Here is a 25801-nt window from a genome sequence, read left to right on the forward strand (position 1 = left end):
ACCTCTACCAGAGTCGCGGCGATCGTTCTCTACCAGAGTCGCGACGACCTCTACCAGTGTCACGGCGATCGTTCTCTACCAGAGTCGCGACGACCTCTACCAGTGTCACGGCGATCGTTCTCTACCAGAGTCGCGACAACCTCTACCAGTGTCGCGGCGATCGTTCTCTACCAGAGTCGCGACGACCTCTACCAGTGGCACGGCGATCGTTCTCTACCAGAGTCGCGACAACCTCTACCAGTGTCGCGGCGATCGTTCTCTACCAGAGTCGCGACGACCTCTACCAGAGTCGCGGCGATCGTTCTCTACCAGAGTCGCGACAACCTCTACCAGTGTCGCGGCGATCGTTCTCTACCAGAGTCGCGACGACCTCTACCAGTGGCACGGCGATCGTTCTCTACCAGAGTCGCGACAGCCTCTACCAGTGTCGCGGCGATCGTTCTCTACCAGAGTCGCGACGATCTCTACCAAAGTCGCGACGATCTCTACCACTTCTCCCAGGCGGCAGATGAGCTTGAGGAACGAAGCCAATCAACGAGCAATTACTTCGTGGCCGATAATTGGGTTGGGGTATCAGAAAACTGTAAACCTAATAGTGTTGACCGTCGTACTGAGGTATTTTTAGGGAGGTTTTTTGGTGATGGTAAAGGCTTTTAAGGGCTTAATTTCTTCGGCGAGCGGAAGCTTAACTGGTAAAAGCTTTGAGGTCTTATAGTCTTCGACGGGCGTAGGCTTAACTGGTAAAAGCTTTTAAGGTCTTATATTCCTCGGCATACGTAAGCTTAACTGGTGAAACCCGGAAGATCTTATATTCTGTAGGAGTCTGAAGCTTCACTAGTAAAAAGCTTTAAGGTCTTAGATTCTTTGGCAGGCTTGAGCTCAGCTAGAAAACGCAGAAATCTTCGGTGGGCATAAGCTTAACTGGTAAACGCTTTAAGGTCTTATAGTTGTAGGTAGGCGTAAGCTTAACGTGCATATCGAGCGGTCAGAAACGCGTTTGGAGGAGAATAAACTTAGATGTCTCAAGCGTTTCACTGTATTTCAAGCTAATATTGAGGATACGGAGGCCAGTGAATGGGAGACGTGGTGGTATACAAAACCTGAGCTTCCTCTGCATGGAGTCAGTTCAAGGTGTAGTAGGTTCATTTTGGTTCTGTATCCATGATAATGGCTTGAAATAAATTATCGAGAGTTAGGAGGTGTGGGTCTGTCTCACCAGCGATACTTTTTTTTTTTTGAGCAGAAACGGCACGGGCAATTGAAGCCATCTCATTAAGTCTCTCTCTCTCTCTCTCTCTCTCTCTCTCTCTCTCTCTCTCTCTCTCTCTCTCTCTCTCTCTCTCTCTCTCTCTCTCTCTCCCTACTGTAGCCTAAGCCAGAAACCCATTCCATCGACGGTGCGTCCTTTGAGCACGACCTTACCATGGTTTGGTCTACTAGTTGCCCTGGCCTTTAAGCGATCAAACCCGAGGATTGAAACGCCTCGCGTAAAGGTGGTACTGTCGTACTCAAAGAGTTCATTACCCTTGCCCGCCCGTGGGTCGTTTACCGGTCGTTGCTCCTGTGATGTAACTTGTCTGAGACGCTGGGGCTCACAGACGCGCTCTCTTCCAACCTTATGTATCAGTTCATTTAAACAAAGTTGTTTCCCAACTTGTTGCGTCTTTTAGTTTGTTGTTGATTTCGTGATCTCTCTCTCTCTTGGAAAGGATCACAATTTTGCGCGTGATCAAGTATATTCCTATGAGTCCACGGGGAAAATGAAACACGATAAGTTCCCAAGTGCACTTTCGTGTAATAATCACATCATCAGGGGAGATACAAGAAAGAAATATAAGTTGATATACAACGAAGAGGCGTAGCTAGGACACCATAGGCTTGCTGTGATGGAATTTCCTATCTCCGCTTGATAATATAGGCCATGGTGAGACATTCCACCAATATGTGTCCTCGTAGATCTAGCTGGGCATATATAAGGGTCAGTCTCCCTCCACACACAGACGCCGCCTTGCGTCCTGTTATCCAAAGGCCGTGGTGAGCAGCAAGAGTAATGGTTCCTATATCTCGTCGAAGTTAAAATTGGACGAGACCTTTCTCTTAACGGTATATGTATATATACAGGGTAAAAGTACAGTTAATCGAGTCTCCACTACGCCAGTCCTGAGTAGGAGGGGCTTAGCTCAGCGCAGGATAGATTGGCGCTGGAAGATAGGGAGGGCCTGGAATTGAGTGTGCTTCTGCTGTGATGGAGGTTGATATGCATTCAATTAACTTGGAAATTTGATTAGAAAAAATCCCAGTCCCGGTGTCTATGATTAACAGACTCTGGACAAGATTTCAGATCCATTTGATATTAAAGCATAGTACTTTATTAAGAAACTAATGATATATTTATATATATATATATATATATATATATATATATATATATATATATATATATATATATATATATAACCCAGATAGAATACAGAAATTATTATATCAGTTTCTTGGGAAGAGGAAGGTTTGCTTTTTACTAACGTGTCAGTTGGTAGGTGTTGGAAAAAACGTGAAGAGGTAAATACACACAAAGCTTAGTGGTGTAGGGAAGGAAACGAGACATCCCATGCAGAAAGAGTAGGTTAATTACAAGTACTTTCCTCTACTCTTACCTCAAGAAATGAATACGCCACTTGTTTTGCTTTCTGTTTGTCCGTTAGTTATCTGTTTGTCTCAAGTGCAGTTTGTTTTAGTTACCATTTTCTCTCGGCCGTTTGAGGAGCAGGTTTGGTACTACATATGGCGCACAGTAACGTAAGAGAGTTGGATGGTAAGTCACAGGCACCGACCGCTTCTACTGCTGCTCCAGAGACGCCGCTCCCGTGGCCGTAAGTGGCCTCTTGTCCCGCCATTAGGTCTGGTGTTAGTGGTAATTTATTCTCTCATTTGCAATACAGTATGTTGCTCTCTCCCTCTCTCTCTCTCTCTCTCTCTCTCTCTCTCTCTCTCTCTCTCTCTCTCTCTCTCTCTCTCTCTCTCTCTCTCTCTCTCTCTCAGCTCGTATAATTATTTCTTTTTACCATTACAGTTTAATTAACAGAGATTGATGCTCGCCTCTAGCCCTTGATAGTGCAGAAGACCCCTTCTGAAAATCCTCTCATAATGAGATTCGGATGCATGCATACGATTGGAATCTGTAATTTCGCCAGTGTTTTAACGTTTTTCCTTTAGATGGGTGTTTGAGGTCAATTTAGCTCAGGTGTTTAGGTAATGTTTATATTCGTATTAAATGTTATCTGAGGGTCCTAATCACGGCATTTTTTTTTTTTTTTTCTTCTATGAGTGGCGATCAGATCGAAAGTGAGCCGTGAACGTTCGCACTGGGAAAAGGAATTTTGATTTAGTCTGACTTTCAGTGTTAGTCTCGTGGATGAGTGTGTGTGTGTGTGTGTGTGTGTGTGTGTGTGTGTGTGTGTGAGAGAGAGAGAGAGAGAGAGAGAGAGAGAGAGAGAGAGAGAGAGAGAGAGAGAGAGAACGCTTTAGGGTCAGTCCTCAGGGGATGGGCACGAGCAGGCAGGACTCTGTCCTCCCGCGATTTGATCCAAGTTGATGAATGTGCGCATTATGAGTAGCATGGTGCCGCTCATGCGCATAAAGGTGGCGTCTTCCAGTCTGGATCGTTAGGAGATTCATTTTAAGATTTAATCCTCTCTTAAACACTAAAAGTGATAATCACAAAGCTTTAATGGATTAGCGTGAAGGGCTAAGAAACAAAGACGGTTTGATAAACAGACACTAACTGTAGATTTCAAGACGGGAGATTGTCTGGTCATAAGAGCTACAGTCCCAAAGGATATCTGGAAACAAAATATAATATATGGAATCGGGTAAGAACTTTGCTACGACGACTTTGTAAAGTTTTCCCCTCGAATTTCAGGCATTATTTTCACACATGATTGTAAACATTTACAAGATAATGTGTCAATAACTGCTACCTTTTTTTTCCCATGGGGAATATCGGTAAGTCCAGTAATAAGGTGGCGCAAGGAAAGTAAGAAAAAAAAAGAAATCATATATTCAGTTTCAGAATGTTTGTAGAAATTTGGAGTTAGATAACAAAGGAGTAATAACATTAGCGTTGTGGGAAGCCGGCGGGAACATTACAGCTGTTACAGCTGGAGTTACGGTGTGTGGCCTGGACCTGAGGCCCTGAGAAGCAGCTGGTGGTGTGTGGGCCGGACCTGAGGCCCTGAGAAGCAGCTGGTGGTGTGTGGCCTGGACCTAAGGCCCTGAGAAGCAGCTGGTGGTGTGTGGCCTGGACCTGAGGACCTGAGAAACAGCTGGTGGTGTGTGGCCTGGACCTGAGGCCCTGAGAAGCAGCTGGTGGTGTGTGACCTGGACCTGAGGCCCTGAGAAGCAGCTGGTGGTGTGTGGCCTGGACCTGAGGCCCTGAGAAACAGCTGGTGGTGTGTGGCCTGGACCTGAGGCCTTCAGGAACAACAGATGGTTGTGTGGCCAGGACCCGAGGCTCCCTGATACAGCTGGTAGTGTATGGCCAGGACCTGAGGCTTCCAGAAATAGCTGGTTCATTACTTATGTACGCTGCATAGACATAGGCACGTTCTAGCATTGCCCATACAGCTCTACAGAATGGCTAGTCTGCTGATGACCCTTTTGAACAGTGTGCTCCGACCCTTTAACGCACGGTGCGACCCTTGAACACACAGTGCGACCCTTGAACACACGGTGCGACCCTTGAACACACGGTGCGACCCTTGAACACACGGTGCGATCCTTGAACTTACGGTGCGACTCTGGAGGACGACAGTACGACCCTTATGTTAGTGTGACCTTTGACCCGAGCCATAAGTCTTGGATCAGTGCAAAAGGTCAGACCACCACATCCACTGATGGTACGGCCGTGCTCAAGGATCGCACCGTCGTGCTCAAGGGTTTAACTTGTATATGACTGGTAGGTACACACACACACACACACACACACACACACACACACACACACACACACACACCTCTCTCTCTCTCTCTCTCTCTCTCTCTCTCTCTCTCTCTCTCTCTCTCTCTCTCTCTCTCTCTCTCTCTCTCTCTCTCTCTATGTTGTGTGTGTGTGTGAGCATTTCATGTTATTACCGTCTTTTTTTTAACATATTTGCTTGAGATTCATTGCAATTATAGATGTAATTTGTTCCCCCATGGAATCCAGTTAGTCGTGATATGTATTTTTTTTTCTTCATTCGAATATGCATTGTGTCTTATTGAGAACAAAGTAATCCGTATGTTCACAATAATAGCTACGTTTAGATGAATAAAGATTAGGTCACTGAGGCGTTTGACCTTGACCCAGCTGACACCTCTGGTCGATACTGTCCAAACGGGTGGGCTCTTATTGGTTTGGTGGATGCTGGTCTTCACCTGGTTTGTGTATCTCGAGACTGGTTGTAGACTGGTGGACTGGCGAAGACTGATGGGGCGGTGGAGAATGGTGGAGTGTTGGAGATCGATGGATTTGTGGAGACTGACGGACTGGTGGAGACTAATAGACTGATGGAGAGTAGTGGACTGGTGAGGAATGATAAACTGGTGGAGAGTTGTGGAGTGGTAGTAGGGGAGGGAGCCACTCTGGACTAGTATGTGATGTTGCTTGAGTGGAGGCGAGGGACCGTGCCTCAGTTGGCCATCGTCTACGGAGTGGTCGATGTCTCGGGTCTTGGTCTGGTCCCACGTAATCAATACAACACAAAGACCCAAACAACATCCGGCCACGCTAGGGTCTTGGTGTCTTGGCCAGTCTTATGGACGGCAAGTATATTGAAGAATTTAGAAGAGGAGGCTCTAAGGTCTTGGCCAGTCTTATGGACGGCAAGTAAGTTGAAGAGTCTAGAAAGTGAGACCCTTAGGTCTTGGCCAGTCTTATGGAGAGCAAGTATGTTATAGAGTCTAGAAGAGGAGAGTCTTAGGTTTTGTCCAGTCTTCTCGAGAGCAAGTATGTTATAGAGTCTAGAAGAGGAGACTCTTACGTTTTGGTCAGTCTTATGGAGTGCCTGTGCTGGAGTCTAAAGGAAAATGGGACTCTTTATTCTGTTGGTAGGTTATCTTTCGTTATTATGTATATTGACATGAATCTCTGTATGAAAGGGACTTGGGGATAGAACCCAGACACTATTCAGAACTCTAGGTTAGGAAGAATACTTAAGGAGGCAGATTATTGATGTAGAAATTGCACAAGTTACTTGGATAAAGAAATGTTCAGTAAACTGTTTACAGTTGATAATGGACCTCTGTCAGAATATGCATACGAAGTTCGGTCATCATAGTCAGAAACTATAAATATCCAAGAGAGGTGCTGTATAGGAAGGGCAGCAAAGACTCTACCTGAAATAAGAGAGCTGCGTTACAGGAAAGAGTTAGAAGACATGAATACACTCATCACGGAAGACAAAAGGATAAACTTTATTACAGTCTTCAGGTTTTTGAATATGATTGGCGTCGTTCTTTGAATGATGCCAAGGAAGAGAAACCAGAGGTTTTAGTTGGAAACTAAAACGGAATCGTATCACAGAAGAAGTAAGGATTCTGTCGGATTACAGTTGTAGATGAATGAACGAAACTAAGGAATTAACTATAAGTGCTGACGATATACATAATATAGAAAAAAAAAATGTACGATAGAGACAGGTCAAGAGATGGGACTCCACGAATGTATAACTCCCCTTCCCTCAGTGCAAAGATAGGTAATGACATACTTAGAGATATAAGTAACACCGTCAGTCCTTGTGTATGATCAGGACAAACATCATTACTCTTGTGTGTCTCCAGAACTAACACAGAGGGACACACCCAGTACGTAGTGTCAGAGAGATACGCAGTGTTTAGTGCCAGGGGGACACCCAGTGAGGAGTGCCAGGGGAACACCCAATGAGTAGTGCCAGGGAACACCCAGTGAGTAGTGCCAGGGGAACACCCAACGTGCAGTGCAATGGGGACACTCCGTATGTAGTGCCTTAGGACACCTAGTGTGTAGTGGCAGGGGAACACCCATTGTGTAGTGTCCGGGGGAATACCTAGTCATAGAGCCCAGGGAGGAGGCTGAGTGAGTGGAGGAGAGAGTGATGCCATCTTGGGAGAGGAAACGAGTCCAAGCGGCAGAGAGGAGAGGCTGGCTGGCTGGCTGGTCGGCTGGGTGAGGAGGCAAGAGAAAGGAGGCGACAGATCTCGGCTGTTCTCCAACACATTCTGGGGTTTACTGCGGGTCCTTCTGTTGTGGGAATAGCCATATGTTGTCGTGATAATGGAAGAGTCTCCCTCTTTATCTCTCCCTTGTGTGCCAACGAGAGACGTCGACACATTAGACTTTGTATTCCCAGAAAACTTGGCACACTTCACTGACACTGAGCTGAATGAGATTGAAATGTTTCCGATGATAGCAGTGTGACAGATCATTACACACGTGATGGTGTAACGAACCAAATGATGTGAAATTCCTATTTGGCAAAATAACCTGGAAAGGGAGGGAGAGAGAGAAAAAAAGAATGGAATAAACTGGAATGTATTATAATGGAAAATTATGCAAACACCGACACAGCAACTTTTACTGGAGACTAAAAGAAATAGCCCAGGACTTCCCACTAGCTAAATGAAAATTTGGAAGAAAAGAAAAGAGATACTGAAAGACACATAACAGTGGTTAAACACAAGAGTTGAAAGAAATGAAAGAGGGTTTGAAAGTGATGAAAGATAATAATAAGACACCGTACTAACTATAACAACAGCTGTTACTACTACTACTACTACTACTACTACTACTACTACTACTACTACTACTACTACTACTACTACTGTTACTACTACTACTACTACTACTACTACTACTACTACTACTTCTACTACTACTACTGTTACTACTACTACTACTACTACTACTATTACTACTGTTACTACTACTACTACTACCACTGTTATTGCTACTACTGCCACTACTGCGTTAAGGAAACCGCCACAGCTCTGCACCAGGAAATAGTACGTAACCACAGCTGATGCAGCACTGACAGAACATATACATAACAATAGTGTGATATGAAAGAGAATGGGTGCTGTCTCCCACGACTTCGCGAAGGCGTCTGAACAGGTACGCTTCTGAATTTTGATGGATGAAAGAGCGAAACGTAAAGTAAAGGCTAAACTAGGATGATGGATCAAAGAGTTTTTAGCGAACGTGATATTCAGAGGGTAGTAGCAGGAGCAGATGTGGGTTTTGTTGGATAAGGAATAGGTGTGTTAACAGTAGTGCCACAGGGAACAGAGTGAAAATCTATTAACAGTAAGAATATCTGACTTGGATAAGGAGGTCAGAGAAAGTACATTACCATACTTAGCAGACGACACCAGAGTAAAACGGTAGGATGAAAGGATGGTAGCTGGGGAAAGTGCAAGAAGGCTTGATTCTAATATATTCATGGACGGAGGGGAATCTAATGGAATTCATTGAGGAAATGTTTGAATAAGTAAGTCATGGCTAGATCGTCAGCGCACTGGTTACACCTTGTATGTGGTCAACAGGTAAAGAAATTCGAAATAAGAGAAAGTTAAAGTTCCAGAAGTTTATACAGACCGAAAAGCCTGGAATATATATATATATATATATATATATATATATATATATATATATATATATATATATATATATATATATATATATATATACCGAACCGTAACGTAATGCTGATAACTATAATCTTCACAGATGGACAGCTTGTGTTGAAAATAATTAATGTGGATCTGAGAAACAAAATTCATTACTGCTGTGTTTAGAACAAGTAAGTGAGAGATTTTAATGTAGAGGCAAAAGAGAGGGAAAATGAAACGCTTGCTTTGTCGTACGACACAGAAAGACTGTGAACAGTGCAAGCCAGAAGGGAGAGGGAGAACTATGATAATACCTCACCATAAGAGTATATAGAGGGGAATCTTATCAACTGATAGCAGATTTAAAAGATTCTCAATTTGGAATTAACAGGATCGTTAAATGTTCAGGAATCCCTGGGGGTACAGTATATCTGAAAGGAACCATTGGAGGGCTATTTGAGAGACCAGCGAAGATGATGGACAGGCTCTCGACTGTCCTGCCTTATGCAGTATGGAAAGCAGGAAAGAGGGAACACTGACGTTTGTTCAAAGAAAACTATGCCGTATGCTTGATGGCAGATACGAACAGTATTAGTAAACTATCAGTATATGCGATGAGCCCTACGGGCCAGCCCAGCTACGGGACAAAATCTTGTGAGTTCTCATAGGCCAGGTCTGTGACCGGAACCTTAAGAATCATGCCATCGTAGCCAAGGATCATACCCATGTGCTGAAGGGGTTGATGGCTGTTTAGTTACGTCACATGGGTAAACAGGTATGTTTTAGAGCAGACTGATGACGTCCTCTGACGTCAGAGCCACCCTGCTGGGTTGAGGTCACCACGGCACTCAGAGGCTGTGACACGAGCCGCCACTCCCGTAGTGTCATGTGACGACATAGCCGACTTGTGTCCTCCAGTGGCGTCAAGTTACGACACGAGAAGCTAGCTCTACTTGACGGTATCAACTCATGACATAGCCATCTTCCCCACTGGTTTCATATGACGACACAAGCCGTCTTCCCGAGTGGTGTCAGGTTACGAAACAGCCATCCTCTCCAGTGGTGTCAGCTTACAGAACAGCCATCCTCTCCAGTGGTGTCAGCTTACGACACAGCCATCCTCTCCAGTGGTGCCATCTCACGACACAGCCGTCATCTCTGGTGGTGTCAAGCTACGACACAAGCCATTTTCTCCAGTGATGTCAGTTCACGATACAGCCGTCCTCTCCAGTGGTGTCAGCTTACGACACAGCCATCTTCTTCAGTGGTGCCAGTGTATGACACAAGAAACATTGCGTGTCGTGTTTCCATACATCTGTGCTTTAAGCTAAAGGCGCGGTGTAGAATGATATCAGAGATGTAGAGAAACTTACTCTTAATTTGTCTCGTATTTCGGAAGTAATAGGAGCACTCCAGTGAGAAGAGATAGTAATTTATTCCTTAATATCAAGGTCTGCTCTTGCAAGGCACACGCTTGCCTCACCACGCATGGAACTGTTCCTCCAAGCGTCCTCAGGGAACCAAAAGGAAAAAAAAATTAGTTCACTTTCTCATGTTATTTGCCAGAGGCTGGACTTGCTTCTCTGTTTACCCTGCTGCAGGAGATACGTGTTCCTCTTGTACCCTCTGGTGCAGCTCTCCTGCACACCCTGAGTCCAGCTCGCCCGCAGCCTCTGACGCAACAGTCCTGCAGCCTCTGGCACAGCAGTCCTGCAGCCTCTGGCACAGCAGTCCTGCAGCCTCTGGCACAGCTCTCCTGCAGTTACAGTTGATGCAGTATATACCGGTGAGTGCGGGGGTCATATGTATCATAAGAGTCTTGAGAGTATTTGAGGAAAGTTGAAACACCCTGATGAACATGAGACAAAGGCCAGCATTAACTTGTAGTAAGTAAAAGTTCAGAAACTCACAAGACTCACTTGCTTGCTCGCTACAGTGACATATATGAAACTGTAATGCCAGGAATGAGGAAGGATAGCGGTTTTATTGACTTTGCCGACGCACTGAATAAAATGACAGAATTTCATTAGAGAAAACCAAAGCAAAATATGAAAGGTACAGTGCGTGGGCAGATCCAAAAGAGTTTTTGACAGACAGAGAGAATGGAGTGTGTCTAATTGACATGTTTTTATTAAGTGTGCCACAGGGAATGGCATTATCTTCAGTCCTCTTTCTGATTATATATCAAACTCAGACAAGGATAAAGGCAAGTGTAGTGAGACGTTCTGCGGGTGACGTTAGATTGTAGGATTAGATGATCAACAGAGAAATGCTTAATACTCATACATGATGATATGAATGGGCAGCTGAAGATGTGATGGAATTCGGCCAATGAAATCTTGAACGAATGACTCGAGGAACGAGTAACAATATAACATTTGGTACTGTTACAAGAGTTCATAAGGAGTGCTAATGGAGCAAGGTTAGTGATTTAGTCAGGGTGGTGATGGAGGAAGGATGATGATGGAGGGAGGGTAGTGATGGAGCAAGGATGATGATGGAGGGAGAGTACTGATGGAGCAAGGATGACGATAGAGGGAGGGTAGTGATGGAGTAAGGGTGATGATGGAGGGAGGGTACTGGTGGAGCAAGGATGACGATAGAGGGAGGGTAGTGATGGAGTAAGGATGATGATGGACGGAGTGTAGTGATGGAGCAAGGATAACGATAGAGGGAGGGTAGTGATGGAGTAAGGGTGATGATGGAGGGAGGGTAGTGATGGAGAAGGTCTCTCTCTCTCTCTCTCTCTCTCTCTCTCTCTCTCTCTCTCTCTCTCTCTCTCTCTCTCTCTCTCTCTCTCTCTCTCTCTCTCCTTTGGAAGACAATATGCAAAATTTCTGCTGCCTTAGTATCCCTTGTTGGACCAGTGGCGAGGGTTCCCGAGCTGGCGGCCCCACCGCTACAAGACTCGCTAATGCTCAGACAACACAGTTAGTGGGGGGCCAAGCTCGGGGCGAACCCATCCCTAGACCTGGGGACATGGGATAAACACGCGGGACTTGGTGGGGGCGGCGGGTATGTTGGGGCAGACGCTAGGGGATATGGGCAAGGTGTGGAAGAGAGAGAGGGAGAGAGAGAGAGAGAGAGAGAGAGAGAGAGAGAGAGAGAGAGAGAGGTGGGGGAAGGGACTGCACTAAGATGAACACTGATTGAGGCTGGTGGCCCACGCTGCAAGATCATCTGTTCTCACAGCCAGACATTAGAGTTGTGAGTAGTTAAGATTAGCATTTAAGAAAGTGAATGCAGGATCATCAGGGGGCCCCAGAGCTTGGGGTCTTACCAGGTCTGCCATTCCAACTCCCTTGGTGGTACAGCCTTAACCATTTTGTCGAGTTCTAGTGCGGCCTTCCTCACGGTCAATTGTCTCCTTCCCCTCTGCTGCCGTGCCAACACGTCTCATCCCATCCTTACAAGTCCTAGAACTTACTTTTGTGGGATAGAAATTAATTAAACCCTTGGGCACAACTCGGCGGCCCTGGAGCGCGACACTACGGTTCTTGGGAATGATAACCCGGCCTTTGACTTGGGCCTGACCCCACCTTTAAGGGTGGGGCCAGCGTACTCAAGTCAAGGGTCGTAGCGTCGTACTCAAGAGGGAGGGCGTACCGTCCGTGTTCAAGGGTCGTACCGTCAAGTATGTGGTTACTGGGTGTTGCGTGGGGAAGATGGCCGTGCCGGGCGGATACTAGGGGTCTGCTAATGATCATCTGGACGGCCTACGTAGAACACGTTCAAACGTCTTTGTCTCCGTTTTTCATCCCTCGTGATTTGAAGATGCCGCTCGTCACGCTACCAGTATATATATATATATATATATATATATATATATATATATATATATATATATATATATCCTCTCTCTCTCTCTCTCTCTCTCTCTCTCTCTCTCTCTCTCTCTCTCTCTCTCTCTCTCTCTCTCTCTCTTAGCCCCTGGTAGGTACTGGCACTGTGGATCTGCAATGTTGTATGACTGCTCCTCGCGGTAGGATCTGATGCATTGATACCAGCTGATGCACGTCACCTAAGCGTCAGAATAACTGATGCACGTCAGGTGTGATGCCAGCTGATACACGTCAGCTAAGCGTCAGAACAACTGATGCACGTCAGGTGTGATGTCAGCTGATACATGTCAGCTAAGCGTCAGAACTACTGATGCACGTCAGGTGTGATGTCAGCTGATACACGTCAGCCAAGCGTCAGAACAACTATGCATGTCAGGAGTGATGCCAACTGATGCACGTCATGAGTCACACCAGCTCACGGATGCGCGGCCAGTATGACAGGAGTGGTGGCGCATGAAGTTTCCCCACCCAAACTTCAGTTTTGCGATGCCTGTTTTCTGAGTATTTTTCTCCGGCATCCGCTCTTGACTTACGGTCGTAAATTTTACGTCTGAGGATTTCTTCTGGGTGGACTTTATGGTAAGAAGTCATGCATGTTTGAAGTTGCTGCCGGAATCACCCTTTCATCATCATGTAATGGGTAATCCTTTCCAGTTCTTAGGTTCCAGTCATCAGTTAGATCTGTCTTTAGGTTCCAGTCACCAGTTAGATTATATCTTTAGGTTCCAGTCATCAGTTAGATCTGTCTTTAGGTTCCAGTCACCAGTTAGATTATATCTTTAGGTTCCAGTCATCAGTTAGATCTGTCTTTAGGTTCCAGTCACCAGTTAGATTATATCTTTAGGTTCCAGTCATCAGTTAGATCTGTCTTTAGGTTCCTGTCACCAGTTAGATTATATCTTTAGGTTCCAGTCATCAGTTAGATCTGTCTTTAGGTTCCTGTCACCAGTTAGATTATATCTTTAGGTTCCAGTCACAGGTTAGATCTGTCTTTAGGTTCCAGTCACCAGTTAGATTATATCTTTAGGTTCCAGTCACCAGTTAGATTATATCTTTAGGTTCCAGTCATCAGTTAGATCTGTCTTTAGGTTCCAGTCACCAGTTAGATTATATCTTTAGGTTCCAGTCATCAGTTAGATCTGTCTTTAGGTTCCAGTCACCAGTTAGATTATATCTTTAGGTTCCAGTCACCAGTTAGATTATATCTTTAGGTTCCAGTCATCAGTTAGATCTGTCTTTAGGTTCCAGTCACCAGTTAGATTATATCTTTAGGTTCCAGTCATCAGTTAGATCTGTCTTTAGGTTCCAGTCACCAGTTAGATTATATCTTTAGGTTCCAGTCATCAGTTAGATCTGTCTTTAGGTTCCAGTCACCAGTTAGATTATATCTTTAGGTTCCAGTCATCAGTTAGATCTGTCTTTAGGTTCCAGTCACCAGTTAGATTATATCTTTAGGTTCCAGTCATCAGTTAGATCTGTCTTTAGGTTCCAGTCACCAGTTAGATTATATCTTTAGGTTCCAGTCACCAGTTAGATTATATCTTTAGGTTCCAGTCATCAGTTAGATCTGTCTTTAGGTTCCAGTCACCAGTTAGATTATATCTTTAGGTTCCAGTCATCAGTTAGATCTGTCTTTAGGTTCCAGTCACCAGTTAGATTATATCTTTAGGTTCCAGTCACCAGTTAGATTATATCTTTAGGTTCCAGTCATCAGTTAGATCTGTCTTTAGGTTCCAGTCACCAGTTAGATTATATCTTTAGGTTCCAGTCATCAGTTAGATCTGTCTTTAGGTTCCAGTCACCAGTTAGATTATATCTTTAGGTTCCAGTCATCAGTTAGATCTGTCTTTAGGTTCCAGTCACCAGTTAGATTATATCTTTAGGTTCCAGTCATCAGTTAGATTTGTCTTTAGGTCCCAGTCACCATTTAGATTATATCTTTAGGTTCCAGTCATCAGTTAGATCTGTCTTTAGGTTCCTGTCACCAGTTAGATTATATCTTTAGGTTCCAGTCACAGGTTAGATCTGTCTTTAGGTTCCAGTCACCAGTTAGATTATATCTTTAGGTTCCAGTTACAGGTTAGATCTGTCTTTAGGTTCCAGTCACCAGTTAGATTATATCTTTAGGTTCCAGTCACAGGTTAGATCTATCTTTAGGTTCTAGTTACCGATCAGAATATGTCTTTAGGTTTCAGTCACCAGTTAGATTATGCAGTCATGTCTTTGAAGTTCCTGTAAGTGATGGTGCGAATCAATACAACGGACCAACACGGGTATCATGGCACGATATGCAGATGTCTAGTTCCCTTTTATTTTCCCCGTACGCACCGTAAAAAACAAAAAAAAAAAAGACAATAAACGTTCAGAGTTTACGGCTTGCGTCCTGGGGGCCATCTTCTGTCACGTTGGCGTATGTTATCCTTCCAAGATTGACGGTTGGTGTGTTTCAGTGTGGCAAGGCTGAGGCTGAGCGAGCAGCCATGATGTTCAGCGCGTGTTGGCTTTATTCACCGAGTCATTTTGTTGCAATGGAAATAAGGGGCACCAGAGGCGCACATCCATCCTGAGTCCACCTTCCCCAGCCAGCCCATCACCGTGTGTGGAGGCTGCGTAGCCCCATCCATCCTGAGTCCACCTTCCCCAGCCAGCCCATCACCGTGTGTGGAGGCTGCATAGCCCCATCCATCCTGAGTCCTCTTTTCCCACTTGGCCCCATCTTCTCTTGAGTCCCCTCCTCCCCCATCCTCACCTAGCCCATCACCGTGTATGGGAGCAGCTGCGTAGGAGGTAAGAATGATCTTCCCTCCTCGTGCCCACTCTCCCGTCCCATATCTTCCCAGGCCTCACTCCCAGCACGTTCTCCCGACCCTCCAGCCAGCCCGCTTGCCATTTCTAATTAGATCGTTGTTACTGATGCCCTTTGATTAGCACGTCGACGAGGGCGTAAGTCACCCAGTAACCGCTCGCAGCAGCAGCGACCCATAGGAGACCAGTGGATGGGATGATGATAGTTGTTGTGACCACTAACACACACACACACACACACACACACACACACACACACACACACACACACACACACACACAAATAAATTGGTATATGAATTTTTACTTTCAAACTTTGAATTTATTGGATGAAGTTTGATGGAGCAGCGGTTTGTGGCGTATGGGGCTTGGATTGGTGTCTGGCGGCTGGGTGGAAGACAGAGGGAGAGACAGACACACCTACAGACGGAAGGAGAGACAGACACACCTACAGACGGAAGGAGAGACAGACAGATTTTCTGATGAAGGAATAGACAGATTCAGTCTTACAAGTACGGGAGGGAGAGACAGGCTTACAGACAGAGGCCAACACACGCGCAAACAGGCAAGCAGGGAGAGACAGACTGGCAGACGTCCACTGAGAGGGAGGGAGATAGTCAGACGCATATACAGACAGAGGGAAAGAGAGTCATACATACAGGGAGAGATAGTTAGACAGACATACAGACAGAGGGAGAGAGAGTCGAACAGACGTACGAACAGAGTGAGACGCTCAGAGTGTAGTGTAAACAGTGAGAGACAGTGGCCAGCAACACAGATCTTTCAACATGTCAGCCTCTCTCACTCTCTTCTCCCTGGCCTTCCCCATCCCTCCCTCCACCTTCCCTCACTCTCTTCTCCCTGGCCTTCCCCATCCCTCCCTCCACCTTCCCTCACCCTCCCATCTCTGTCCCTTCCCCCCTTACCCTCTGCGCCGTGCCCGAAGGTGTTAAAGATTTTTCGGCTGGTGGATGTAGCTTACGTTGACGGCCTTAATGACCCTGGCGATTGATAGGCCTTAAATCCCAGACACCCAGCCAACCTCTTCAAATTCCAATTTGTTCATGATTATGTAAGTTATCCGTCGTGACTTGAGAATCGTTTTGGCTTTTATGGCACTATATGATTTCACTTTTTTTTTATTCTTTGCTTATATTATAACATGTACAGTAGGACTCCTTTATTACGTCATTTAATTAAGATGCAACGTACAGGAACAGGAAGTAGAGCCATGCAGATCTTACTGCATTGCATGGTGGAGGACCCACGCCTCCCTCCCATAAGGGTAATTATAAAGTTGGCAACTTTTCTCTTGAGTTTATAACTGGAGTTCTCTCTGTTATGTGATAAATTATCGAAGTTTGAGAGAAAATTTTAATAAGGGAAGAGTTTAACTTAAGGTCCTGGCTTGGCCGAGTTCGAGGGAGAGATCTCCTCCCCCTCAAGCAAGAAAGTGAAGTGGAAATATGTGCAGTTTGTTAATTAGATGAAAGTAATGGATGACTTGGATGGCCGGGGGGGGGGGGGGGGACGAACGTTCTCAGCGTTGACACAGCCAGGCATATATATATATATATATATATATATATATATATATATATATATATATATATATATATATATATGTAGGTTACTACTTGGAGAGTAAAAGACGAAGACCTAAGCGCTCTCATGTTGATCACATATTCAGGAAACATATGAATTCCTTGAATTCCTTCACTCTCTGAAGACGGTCAACACGGGAGCGTCCGCCCGGACCTTTGTCTTTGACTTTACTGGTGAACTGCAGATTGTCTAAAACGCATCTCACTTTCTCTGGTGCGTTTAAAACACCACCACCACCACCAACGTCATTGCTTTAGAAAACAGAAGAAGAAAAAAACACGTCTTTCAGTCTTCCAGCACCCACCCTGCAGAGACGACCGCTACCTCCCTTCTTGAGCTCTGGTCCCGCCTGGTGGAGGTGGGGGCCCTTGAGAACTCCCACAGAAGCAGAAGGGGTGGTTCCTTGAGGCCGGGGGGGGGGGGGGGGGGGTTAGTGAGGTAAGGTAGGGTTTATAGCGAAAGAATGTTTTCATTCCTCGAGACATTCTCTCTCTCTCTCTCTCTCTCTCTCTCTCTCTCTCTCTCTCTCTCTCTCTCTCTCTCTCTCTCTCTCTCTCTCTCTCTCTCTCTCTCTCTCTCTCTCTCTCTCTCTCTCTCTCTCTCTCTCTCTCTCTCTCTCTCTCTCTCTCTCTCTCTCTCTCTCTCTCTCTCTCTCTCTCAAAATATCTTGCAGGCTGAGCCGTCCTTGCTGGAGAAGGTTATTTAGGTGATGTCTTTCAGGTGGTACACCACCACACCTCTTCTCCCTTCGGCCTTGGGGATGGGGAGGTTGAGGTTGGGGTGGTGCACGACTCATTAAAACTTTCCTCCCCTCATTAAACCTGTCACCAGTCCACCTCTCCACCTTATCTGCGGCCATTCATAAATCTCTCCGTGTGTTTAATCCCAGGTTCGTGAGGATGTGGCCGAATCGTACGATTCTCTCCCAAGATTTGCTCCATGACAGTATGCCAGACCTCAGCATCCAGCTGCCACGGTTTCATATTTTGCCAAGAAGATGGCACTGTCAAAAGTAGTCCTATTTTTCACACGACATATGGCGCCAAAATATGATTAACTAATTACTCCCACAGAAGGGTATGTCAGCGGGTTTCATTACCCTGCCACTGATGGCAGTGTCAGAAAGTTTCATATCTCTCCTACAGATGGCAGTGTCAGAAGGTTTCATTTCTCTCCCACAGATGGCAGTGTCACAAGACAACCGCTGGCAGAAAGATGCCGCCGACCAAAACTTCGACTACATGTTCAAACTCCTCATCATCGGCAACTCGTCGGTGGGCAAAACCTCCTTCCTCTTCCGCTACGCCGACGACTCCTTCACCTCGGCCTTCGTGAGCACCGTAGGCATAGACTTCAAGGTCAAGACCGTCTTCAGGAACGACAAGAGAGTCAAGCTGCAGATCTGGGTGAGTACTCTAGCCATAGTCAACCGTCGGAGGTTAGAATTGAGGTCTTTGGGGGTCTTAAAGGTACCGTTTGGGCAGGTAGTCCAACGACTTCCAGTGGCCAATAGGCCACTTGCAGTGTCCTGACTTCGTATGCTAACCGATTGTTCTCCAGGCCGGGCTGGAAAGTATCACTAAGGCCTGATGGACTGTAAAGAGTTGTTGTGTTCAGTGTAGTGTGCTGGACGAGGGTTGTGTGAGGAAGACACACACGTCCCTGGCTTCGAGGATACTTTTGATTCTCGACTCCTTAATTATCCTCTCCCTTTAATCCTTACTACCCCGCCTCCTCCCGACCCTTCTCCCACAATCTCCAGTATTTTCGTTCCTGTGTGACATGGTGGCCAGCGAGGAAACAACAGCAAAAGCAATATTATTCAGGCAAGTTACAAAAGAAAAAATGTGTGTATATATAATTCGTAGGGAACGAATCAAGTCGATGAAGTACGGCGACTTGTGGAAAATTGAAGCAGTATTGTTATCTTGTTATTTTGCATATTAGTAACATTACTAGAAGGATTTACTAGAGTATATATATGAAGTACCGATTAATTCTCTCATATGCACGTATACTACATTTGCTTGTCCATGAACCTGAAGTAAAATAATGTGAGGTTCAGTAAGGCTTCCTGCTGAATCCAAGTTGGGTCGAGAACGCTTCCCAATTACACGTAGCGCACGTGACAGTATCTTTCCGGGAATTTGCAGTAAAATTTGATCCGGGTAAAAGTTCCATTCGTATTTCTTTCCTTTCCCGTATTTGAACTTGATATCTAATTTTTGTTGTCAATGAAAAGGAGGCGTTTGTGCTATCGCGTGTGTAGGAAACATCTGGTCTGGTTGGTTGATCATGTAGGCTCTAGGTTTATCTATTTCTAGGGACATTTAAGACCACCAACGTCAAGTCATAGCCGCCAGTCTAATAATCTTGAACGCCTTCAGTTGTACGAAATAATTCCAAGACCATACATGCTTTCATTGCATATATGGCCCTTGGACCCTAGTGTTCTATAACACCTAAGGTACTCCTCCCCTTTCACTGGCCATGCGTCAGGTGAGCAGAGTGGATGGTTGGAATGCGTCGTGAGAGGCGCTAGCTCGTGCGCGAGGCAACACAGTGAAGGGGTCTTAAGGTTGCGTTATCCAGATATATGGATCCATCTTCAGGTCAGTGCCAGCAGCCACGCCTTCGTATTTGTACATTCTCTCTTGAGAATGCCAGGGTATGATTACTGGCAGAACGACGCTCTAGCACCGCCGTTGTTGTAAAAGTGCGTTGAATGACCCAACCTTCAACTATTTCTGCTCTGGGTAGTACTCTCTTTACCGCTCTCCGTTGTGGATAGTTCCGTTTTTCCATCACGCAGAGACGTAGCTCTCACTCTGTGGTCTCCCTTGGCTGTGAGCTCGCGTCCACCTGCCCGTATCTGTTCAATTTCCTCCAGGCAGCGGTTCCCTGGCCGCCCCTAACCTTACCCTCGACACGCGAAAATCGATCGACAACCTGTTAGCCCCGGCGACTGGCTCGTTTACCTCTCTATGGCTCTCCCGCGCCGCACCGCAACGGCTGGGATCAATGGTGTGTGTGTGTGTGTGTGTGTGTGTGTGTGTGTGTGTGTGTGTGGTACAGACACAGGGAAGCTGTGTCGGCCGGGGTCGTCTCAGCTCTTAGGTCTCCTCAGGAAGTACATTGTCGTCAGCCAGGAGTCCTTGAAATTAAAGGGGGTTCCTATCCTTCCGGTTCCTCAGCCTCAAGAGTGCCCGTGATGATTCCTCTCGGTCACTGTTTACAGTTCGACTTTCAGAACCGTAAGAGTCGCCTCTTCCTTAAGGTGTGGGTGTTGGACCGCAGGGTGTCGGGTGCTGGTGTTATGCACTGTGATACAAGTGTAACGATGCGCATAAGGGGAAGATCTCTGAACACTAGGTGCCAGGACCTGTACTAGGGTGACGACTAACTGGTGGTGGAGTCGTGATTGACTGGTAACTCCTCTCTGTTGACTAGCAATGCTTTTTCCCTTTTGACTCAACCCTCAAGATGTCTGCCAGTTAGGCTACGGGCAATGCCAGTTCGTAGACCGGGCTAAGGATTACTACAGACACTTTACCTGTCCTATACATAGATGCTAGACCTTGGTGTATTGCCTGGCCGGAGGTGTAGGTTGATGCCCATGTACAGGGCTTAAGTTGGGTGGACTTAGACGACGTCTAAAAAAAAGGTAATCACACACACGTAAGACGATGCATTGGAAAGAGCACTCACCCCTTGAAGCACGACGGTGCGTTGCTGAGCCCGTTCATGGGTCAGGTGGAAGACTAGGTCATCATACCCAAAGGTTGTGCTGTCGTGTTCAAGAAGTCAGCGTCAGTATGTGGAATAATGCTCCGGCTTCGTGATGTTGGGTATTACGCTAGTCAAGCGGTGTTGGTAATGGTGGAAAGGATCCCGCGGAAGACTTCAGCTCATGCTCTACAGCGTTCCCTCCTGCCATATAGTGGGTGTTATCGCTGTATGAGTGCCCGAGCCTCTTCTTACCTGCAGCAAAGCAATTGCGTGATAGGGGCGTGTGAACCTTCCGGGATAAGGGCTTTTCCGCGATAGCGTACATGACCTCTCGCTGTCTGATTCTGTCGTAAGGGTTAGAGTGTTGTGCCTGGAAATAGACCTTCCAGCGCGGTCTCAGCTGGATTGTGTGGACTGGCACGGGAGTCCCATAATGCGGGAGGGGTGTTGATGCCAGTACGCGAGGTGTGGAAGTTGTGGAGAGACTGACTAGCATCGAGGTTCTTGTCGAGATCTGATCACCGTCGTAGGTTGAGAGCCACCTGAAGATGACGACGTCCTTCTCTTGTGATGTTCCTTCCGTTCCCGTGAGCATGAATCCCAGCGCTTGAATAGTCTCGTGCAGGGAAGACATGACCGCGAGTCTGTAAACGAGGTCGTCCAAGGACTCGAAGCTCAAGATGCCATTGCTGCCCAGTTTTCCACAAGTACGGTCGGTCGCCCGGGGAAGACACGGAGAATACAGCTGTTGCTGGCGGTTCTGGGAAATACAAACTTCCTAACAAACTTGTGGTTGGCTTTTGAGGCACTGTCCGTCCGCTTTTTTTTTTTCTTTGATCTTCACAACTTCTAGGATGTTGTAAACGTAGGAGGTACGGCTCCTAGAAGCCCGAGGCATCAGTGCCCCAAGCTCTTGAGTCTGGTTCTCTGAATCCCGAGTTAGTTTGATGATGGCGATGAGGACCAGGTGATTAACGTGCTGAGCTGTAGCCAGGAGACGCCTCACCGGGTCATGCGGTCTTCCTACATCCTTACTTCCTAAATCTTGGGATGAATAAATCTAAAGCATAGTGGCCGCTTCAAGCACAGTGGCCGCTTCATATCAATATTGAACATAGCATTCAGCATCATCACAGTACACCAGAACTGCTACGGGTGTTTTCATAAACAATGATAAATATTAATTCGCTTTGCCCGTTTTTGCTGACCTTTACTTGTTTCCACGAAGGTTATATAAATAGCACAGTGGAAGGCTGTAACGTGTAATGAAACTGAGAGACATGGAGAGGAGCCCAAGGCTAGCATTTGCCACATATATATATATATATATATATATATATATATATATATATATATATATATATATATATATATATATATATATATATATATACACTTTTTACCTCAAGTAGAAATGGTTTTGAATTCCTTAGATTTTCTCTAGTTGAGTGGACGTGCTAACAAGGGCCCAGCCATTAGTTCCATCAGCTGTTTTGTCACCATTTCGCTCTGGATGATGAATTCGCTTCAGCACAGTCATCCTGCAGCAATAAAAGATTATTGCGTTCCTTCCATCGAAAAGATTAGAATGAGTCTTAATGATAAACGGGTTCGAAAGATTACCCCGACACTGCAGACGTGTGTCTTGTCCTGAAGGATGGTACTCCGGCCCGTGTAAATGGCCGGGCAGCCAGCCGGACTGTAGTCGAAGTATCATTGTTCCCTGCTGCAGGCAAGGTAAGAGCTCCATCACTTGGGATGCAGGGTGTTCCTGCCTTCCTAATCTGTCCTCCCATGCATCTAAATGCACTAATGACACAAGAGACTTGGGACTATATAGAGAAGGATCGACAGTCTAAATATACACCAAGGGGAAGACGTAGATACCAAGGTCACCCAGCAAAATCAATACCCGAGACCTTGAGGGCTACTGTGGCCAAGATCCTGCAGGCAGGTCAAGACACAGAGCTCTTTGCCTGACTACAAACAGACTTCTGAAAGGCATTTTTGAACGTCGGGGGAAAATGCAGGGCTTTTGAGCAGAACACCCTCCCTCCCTCCTACAAGCCAACTTTGCTGCATAGAGGAAAAACGAGGATGTAAAACAAGGAGAGTCGATTATATAATCAGATGGTCAAAGCAGTTGACTTCTACGACTTTCTTTTATGGGTAATGATGTGGACGAAACATACCATCCAGCCCATCCACTTCCCTAGCTTCATTGTGGATGACCGTAGCGTGAACGATCGTGTTCTCTGAAGAGGTCACCGTCTGAGAGCCACTCCTGGCCTGTTCCTAACACTGGCAGTATCCGTTTTAAGACATCGTCCTCTGTAATCCAAGGTCTGCCTTACTTCTTAGTAAAACTGCTGCTTTTACTCCTCTCGAACGTGTCCAGACTTGGTGAAGCACGCCGATGCACCGAAGAGGATGTAACGCCTGTACCAGAAAGGAAGTAACACCTGTAACGCTGAGGATGTCACATATGTCGGAGAGTATGCTACACTTGTAACAGTTAGGTCACACCTGTACTGTAGAGGACGCCTCACGTGTGACAGAACGGTGAGGTGGTCGCATCTGTCATCGAGAGGATGTCACACTTGTAATAGGAAGGAGAGACATTGTTTTTTCCTCTTGGAGAAGGTGGAGGCAGAACAGAACTGGGGAGGAGTTATATTTCTCCGTCGTCGGAACACTACGACGAATGTTGAGAACAACTAGATCTCCTTTCATCAGATTTTATATGAATTCTTTTGTGTACATTTTGATGGTAATCTTGGCTGCAACACTCGCATCAGTTAGTTAGAAAACTTCGCGAAAAGGAGAAAGAAAATCCTGAATTATTTCCTAGGTTATATAAGGATATCTGTGTTAAGTGTACTGTAGTGAGGTAATAAGCGCATATTACTGCGACTCGAACCCTGGTTGCGGCAGACGGTCCACAGTTTTAACCCAGCTGCAGCTGCAAGTGGATGTTCTTCTGAATGGGAGCTCGAGACCTTGTTTTGGGTATCTTACTAAGGACAGGAGCTGTATGCATGGAAGGAGAGGCAGATGAGCCTTTCCCTCATCATCGGTGAGATAAGCTGACCAAACCAAGGTAGAGCAGGAGGAAGCAGCGCGTCCTTGCCCATCCTACCAGTTGCCCGTGTGTGTATCTAGGCCCCGTGTCAAGAGCGGCGTTAGAATCCTCAACCAACAGACTCCAGATGTAACGAGTGGAGTGGTGGACCCGGTGGAGGATAATAAATATCCAGCAGAAGGTCACAACCTAAACATTTTAGATCCAAGCTGACTTGCCCTCCAGTTAGAAAAGAACGAGTCGGAAGCGGAGTTCCTGAGGCGTTTTAGACAAATGATGAGACGTCTGGATTCTCAGTATATGTACGTGGGCGGTTCCCAGACTGCTGAGTGTGTGGGTGATGTCCCCAGGAGTCGTGTGTGTTTGATTATATACTGACTTCTCCAGTCACTTGCCGGTGCTGCCGTGGCAGTTCAAATTTTTCCTGTCAGTTTAGATCACGAAATGTTTTTCTTTCGTATTCTTCACCCAGGCTTACAGATTGCGTACATGTATCACGGATAGAAAAGAAAAGCCTGGACACATTATTGATAGCTATTGCTTGAGCCTAGAATCTGTGGAGTGGATATGGCTGGATCGTGAGTGCTAAGTTAAAGGCAGTGATGGCCTGCAGTGTCAGGGTGCACGAGACCGTTCGGCTCCTGTGGTATCCTTATATCATCGGTAGTGGAATCTTTGGAGGAGGCGAGGTAGTTCCCAGGCCGCGTAGCAGCTGTGGTCATGTCCCTCCAAGGGAAGGCATCCTTATATCATCTGTAACAGGATCTGTGGAGCAGATGGGCGATGCCACCAACCATGGCTCCTCTGGGCGTCACCACACTGAGCCAACAGAAGGCTGCGGACAGTTGAACACTACCCAGTCATCCTTCAGTCATGTATTTCACAATCTTCCCCGGCGTATTATTACGACCTCTCATGAGATGTTATCCTGTGATGTCATCGCAATATGACCATGGTTGTTACAGTGGGGAAAGACGGTTATCTTAACAGACAAGTTAACACGAGTATGTATGATCTAATCGGAGAATGCATGGCCCAACGGGAGTGTACACGATCTAACTGGAGACTTGTTCTTCACCCTGAGAGAGCTTGAAATGGTGTTGTGACTTTCTTCTTACATCTTGTTTTACTTGTGTGTGTGTGTGTGTGTGTGTGTGTGTGTGTGTGTGTGTGTGTGTGTGTGTGAAGTGAACTGTTGATGCGTTTGTTGTGATGGCACCGTCCTCGTTGGCCCCACGTTGACCCTCTGGCCTCGGAGTAGTCGTTTTATTGTTCGTTTGATCTTTGAGAACAGTTATGAATTTTAGTCGTTTATTTTATTTTTTTTTTTTTTTTTTTTGCTTGAAAATAATTTCCAAGAGCAAGCAAGTCGCTGGTAAACAATTCATACTGTGTTTTCATGTTCCATTCCGTATAGAAATCCACCTTTATTTTCGGACCATTGACGATTCACTGTTGTAGCTTCTACATTTTTTATTTGACGTTCGTGTGACTCCATCTCTTCTTAAATTTGGTGAATAGAGGGACCGTTTGCTGTCATTGGCTTTGCCATTTGGCTGTGGAATGGAAAAATGTGTACTTGGTTCAGATCGGTTCCCATGATACGAGTATATTGGATATACTTGAGAATTATTGTCTCTCGAAGAGGAGGAGAGAAAGGGCTGTTGGTAAGGCATGACCCGCACTAGGCACTTACCTGCCGACACCTCACACCGGGACGTCATCTTCCCACTTTCTCGGCCACATGAATAAACTGGTTCGTGTGAGGGAGCGGTAACCGCATATGTACACACTGGCGGATGGTGACCACCGCATGGCCGGCCGGCGCACTCGCTCCATCCCTGAACAGCGCGAACGGAAATCCATGGAGTCCCCGAGGCGTGCCCTCCGCTCTGACGATCGAGGGTTGTGTGCTGAGGCAGGGTGGAGAGAGAGAGAGAGAGAGAGAGAGAGAGAGAGAGAGAGAGAGAGAGAGAGAGAGAGAGAGAGAGAGAGAGGATTCATGGTATGTGGACAGAAAGGGAAGAGCTGGGATGGAGAGGAGGATAAGGACCAAGGAGAGGCGGCGCGGCGGGAGGATAGTCACTGTGGAAGAAGTGAACGATGATGGATCTGT

General features: G+C 46.2%; 1 protein-coding gene across 3 annotated transcripts in view; it reads left to right on the plus strand.

Moving 5' to 3' along the window:
* The window catches only part of Rab3 (RAS oncogene family member Rab3), a 145095-nt gene that overhangs the window by 58205 nt on the left and 61089 nt on the right, over positions 1–25801 (plus strand). For all 3 annotated transcript variants that reach the window (XM_071684026.1, XM_071684025.1, XM_071684024.1), the window contains exon 2: positions 18056–18280. In XM_071684026.1, the coding sequence (XP_071540127.1) occupies positions 18056–18280 (225 nt within the window). The remainder of the gene's footprint in view (positions 1–18055; positions 18281–25801) is intronic.

Source organism: Panulirus ornatus, chromosome 37, assembly GCF_036320965.1.
Source record: "Panulirus ornatus isolate Po-2019 chromosome 37, ASM3632096v1, whole genome shotgun sequence".
Lineage (NCBI taxonomy): Eukaryota > Metazoa > Arthropoda > Malacostraca > Decapoda > Palinuridae > Panulirus > Panulirus ornatus.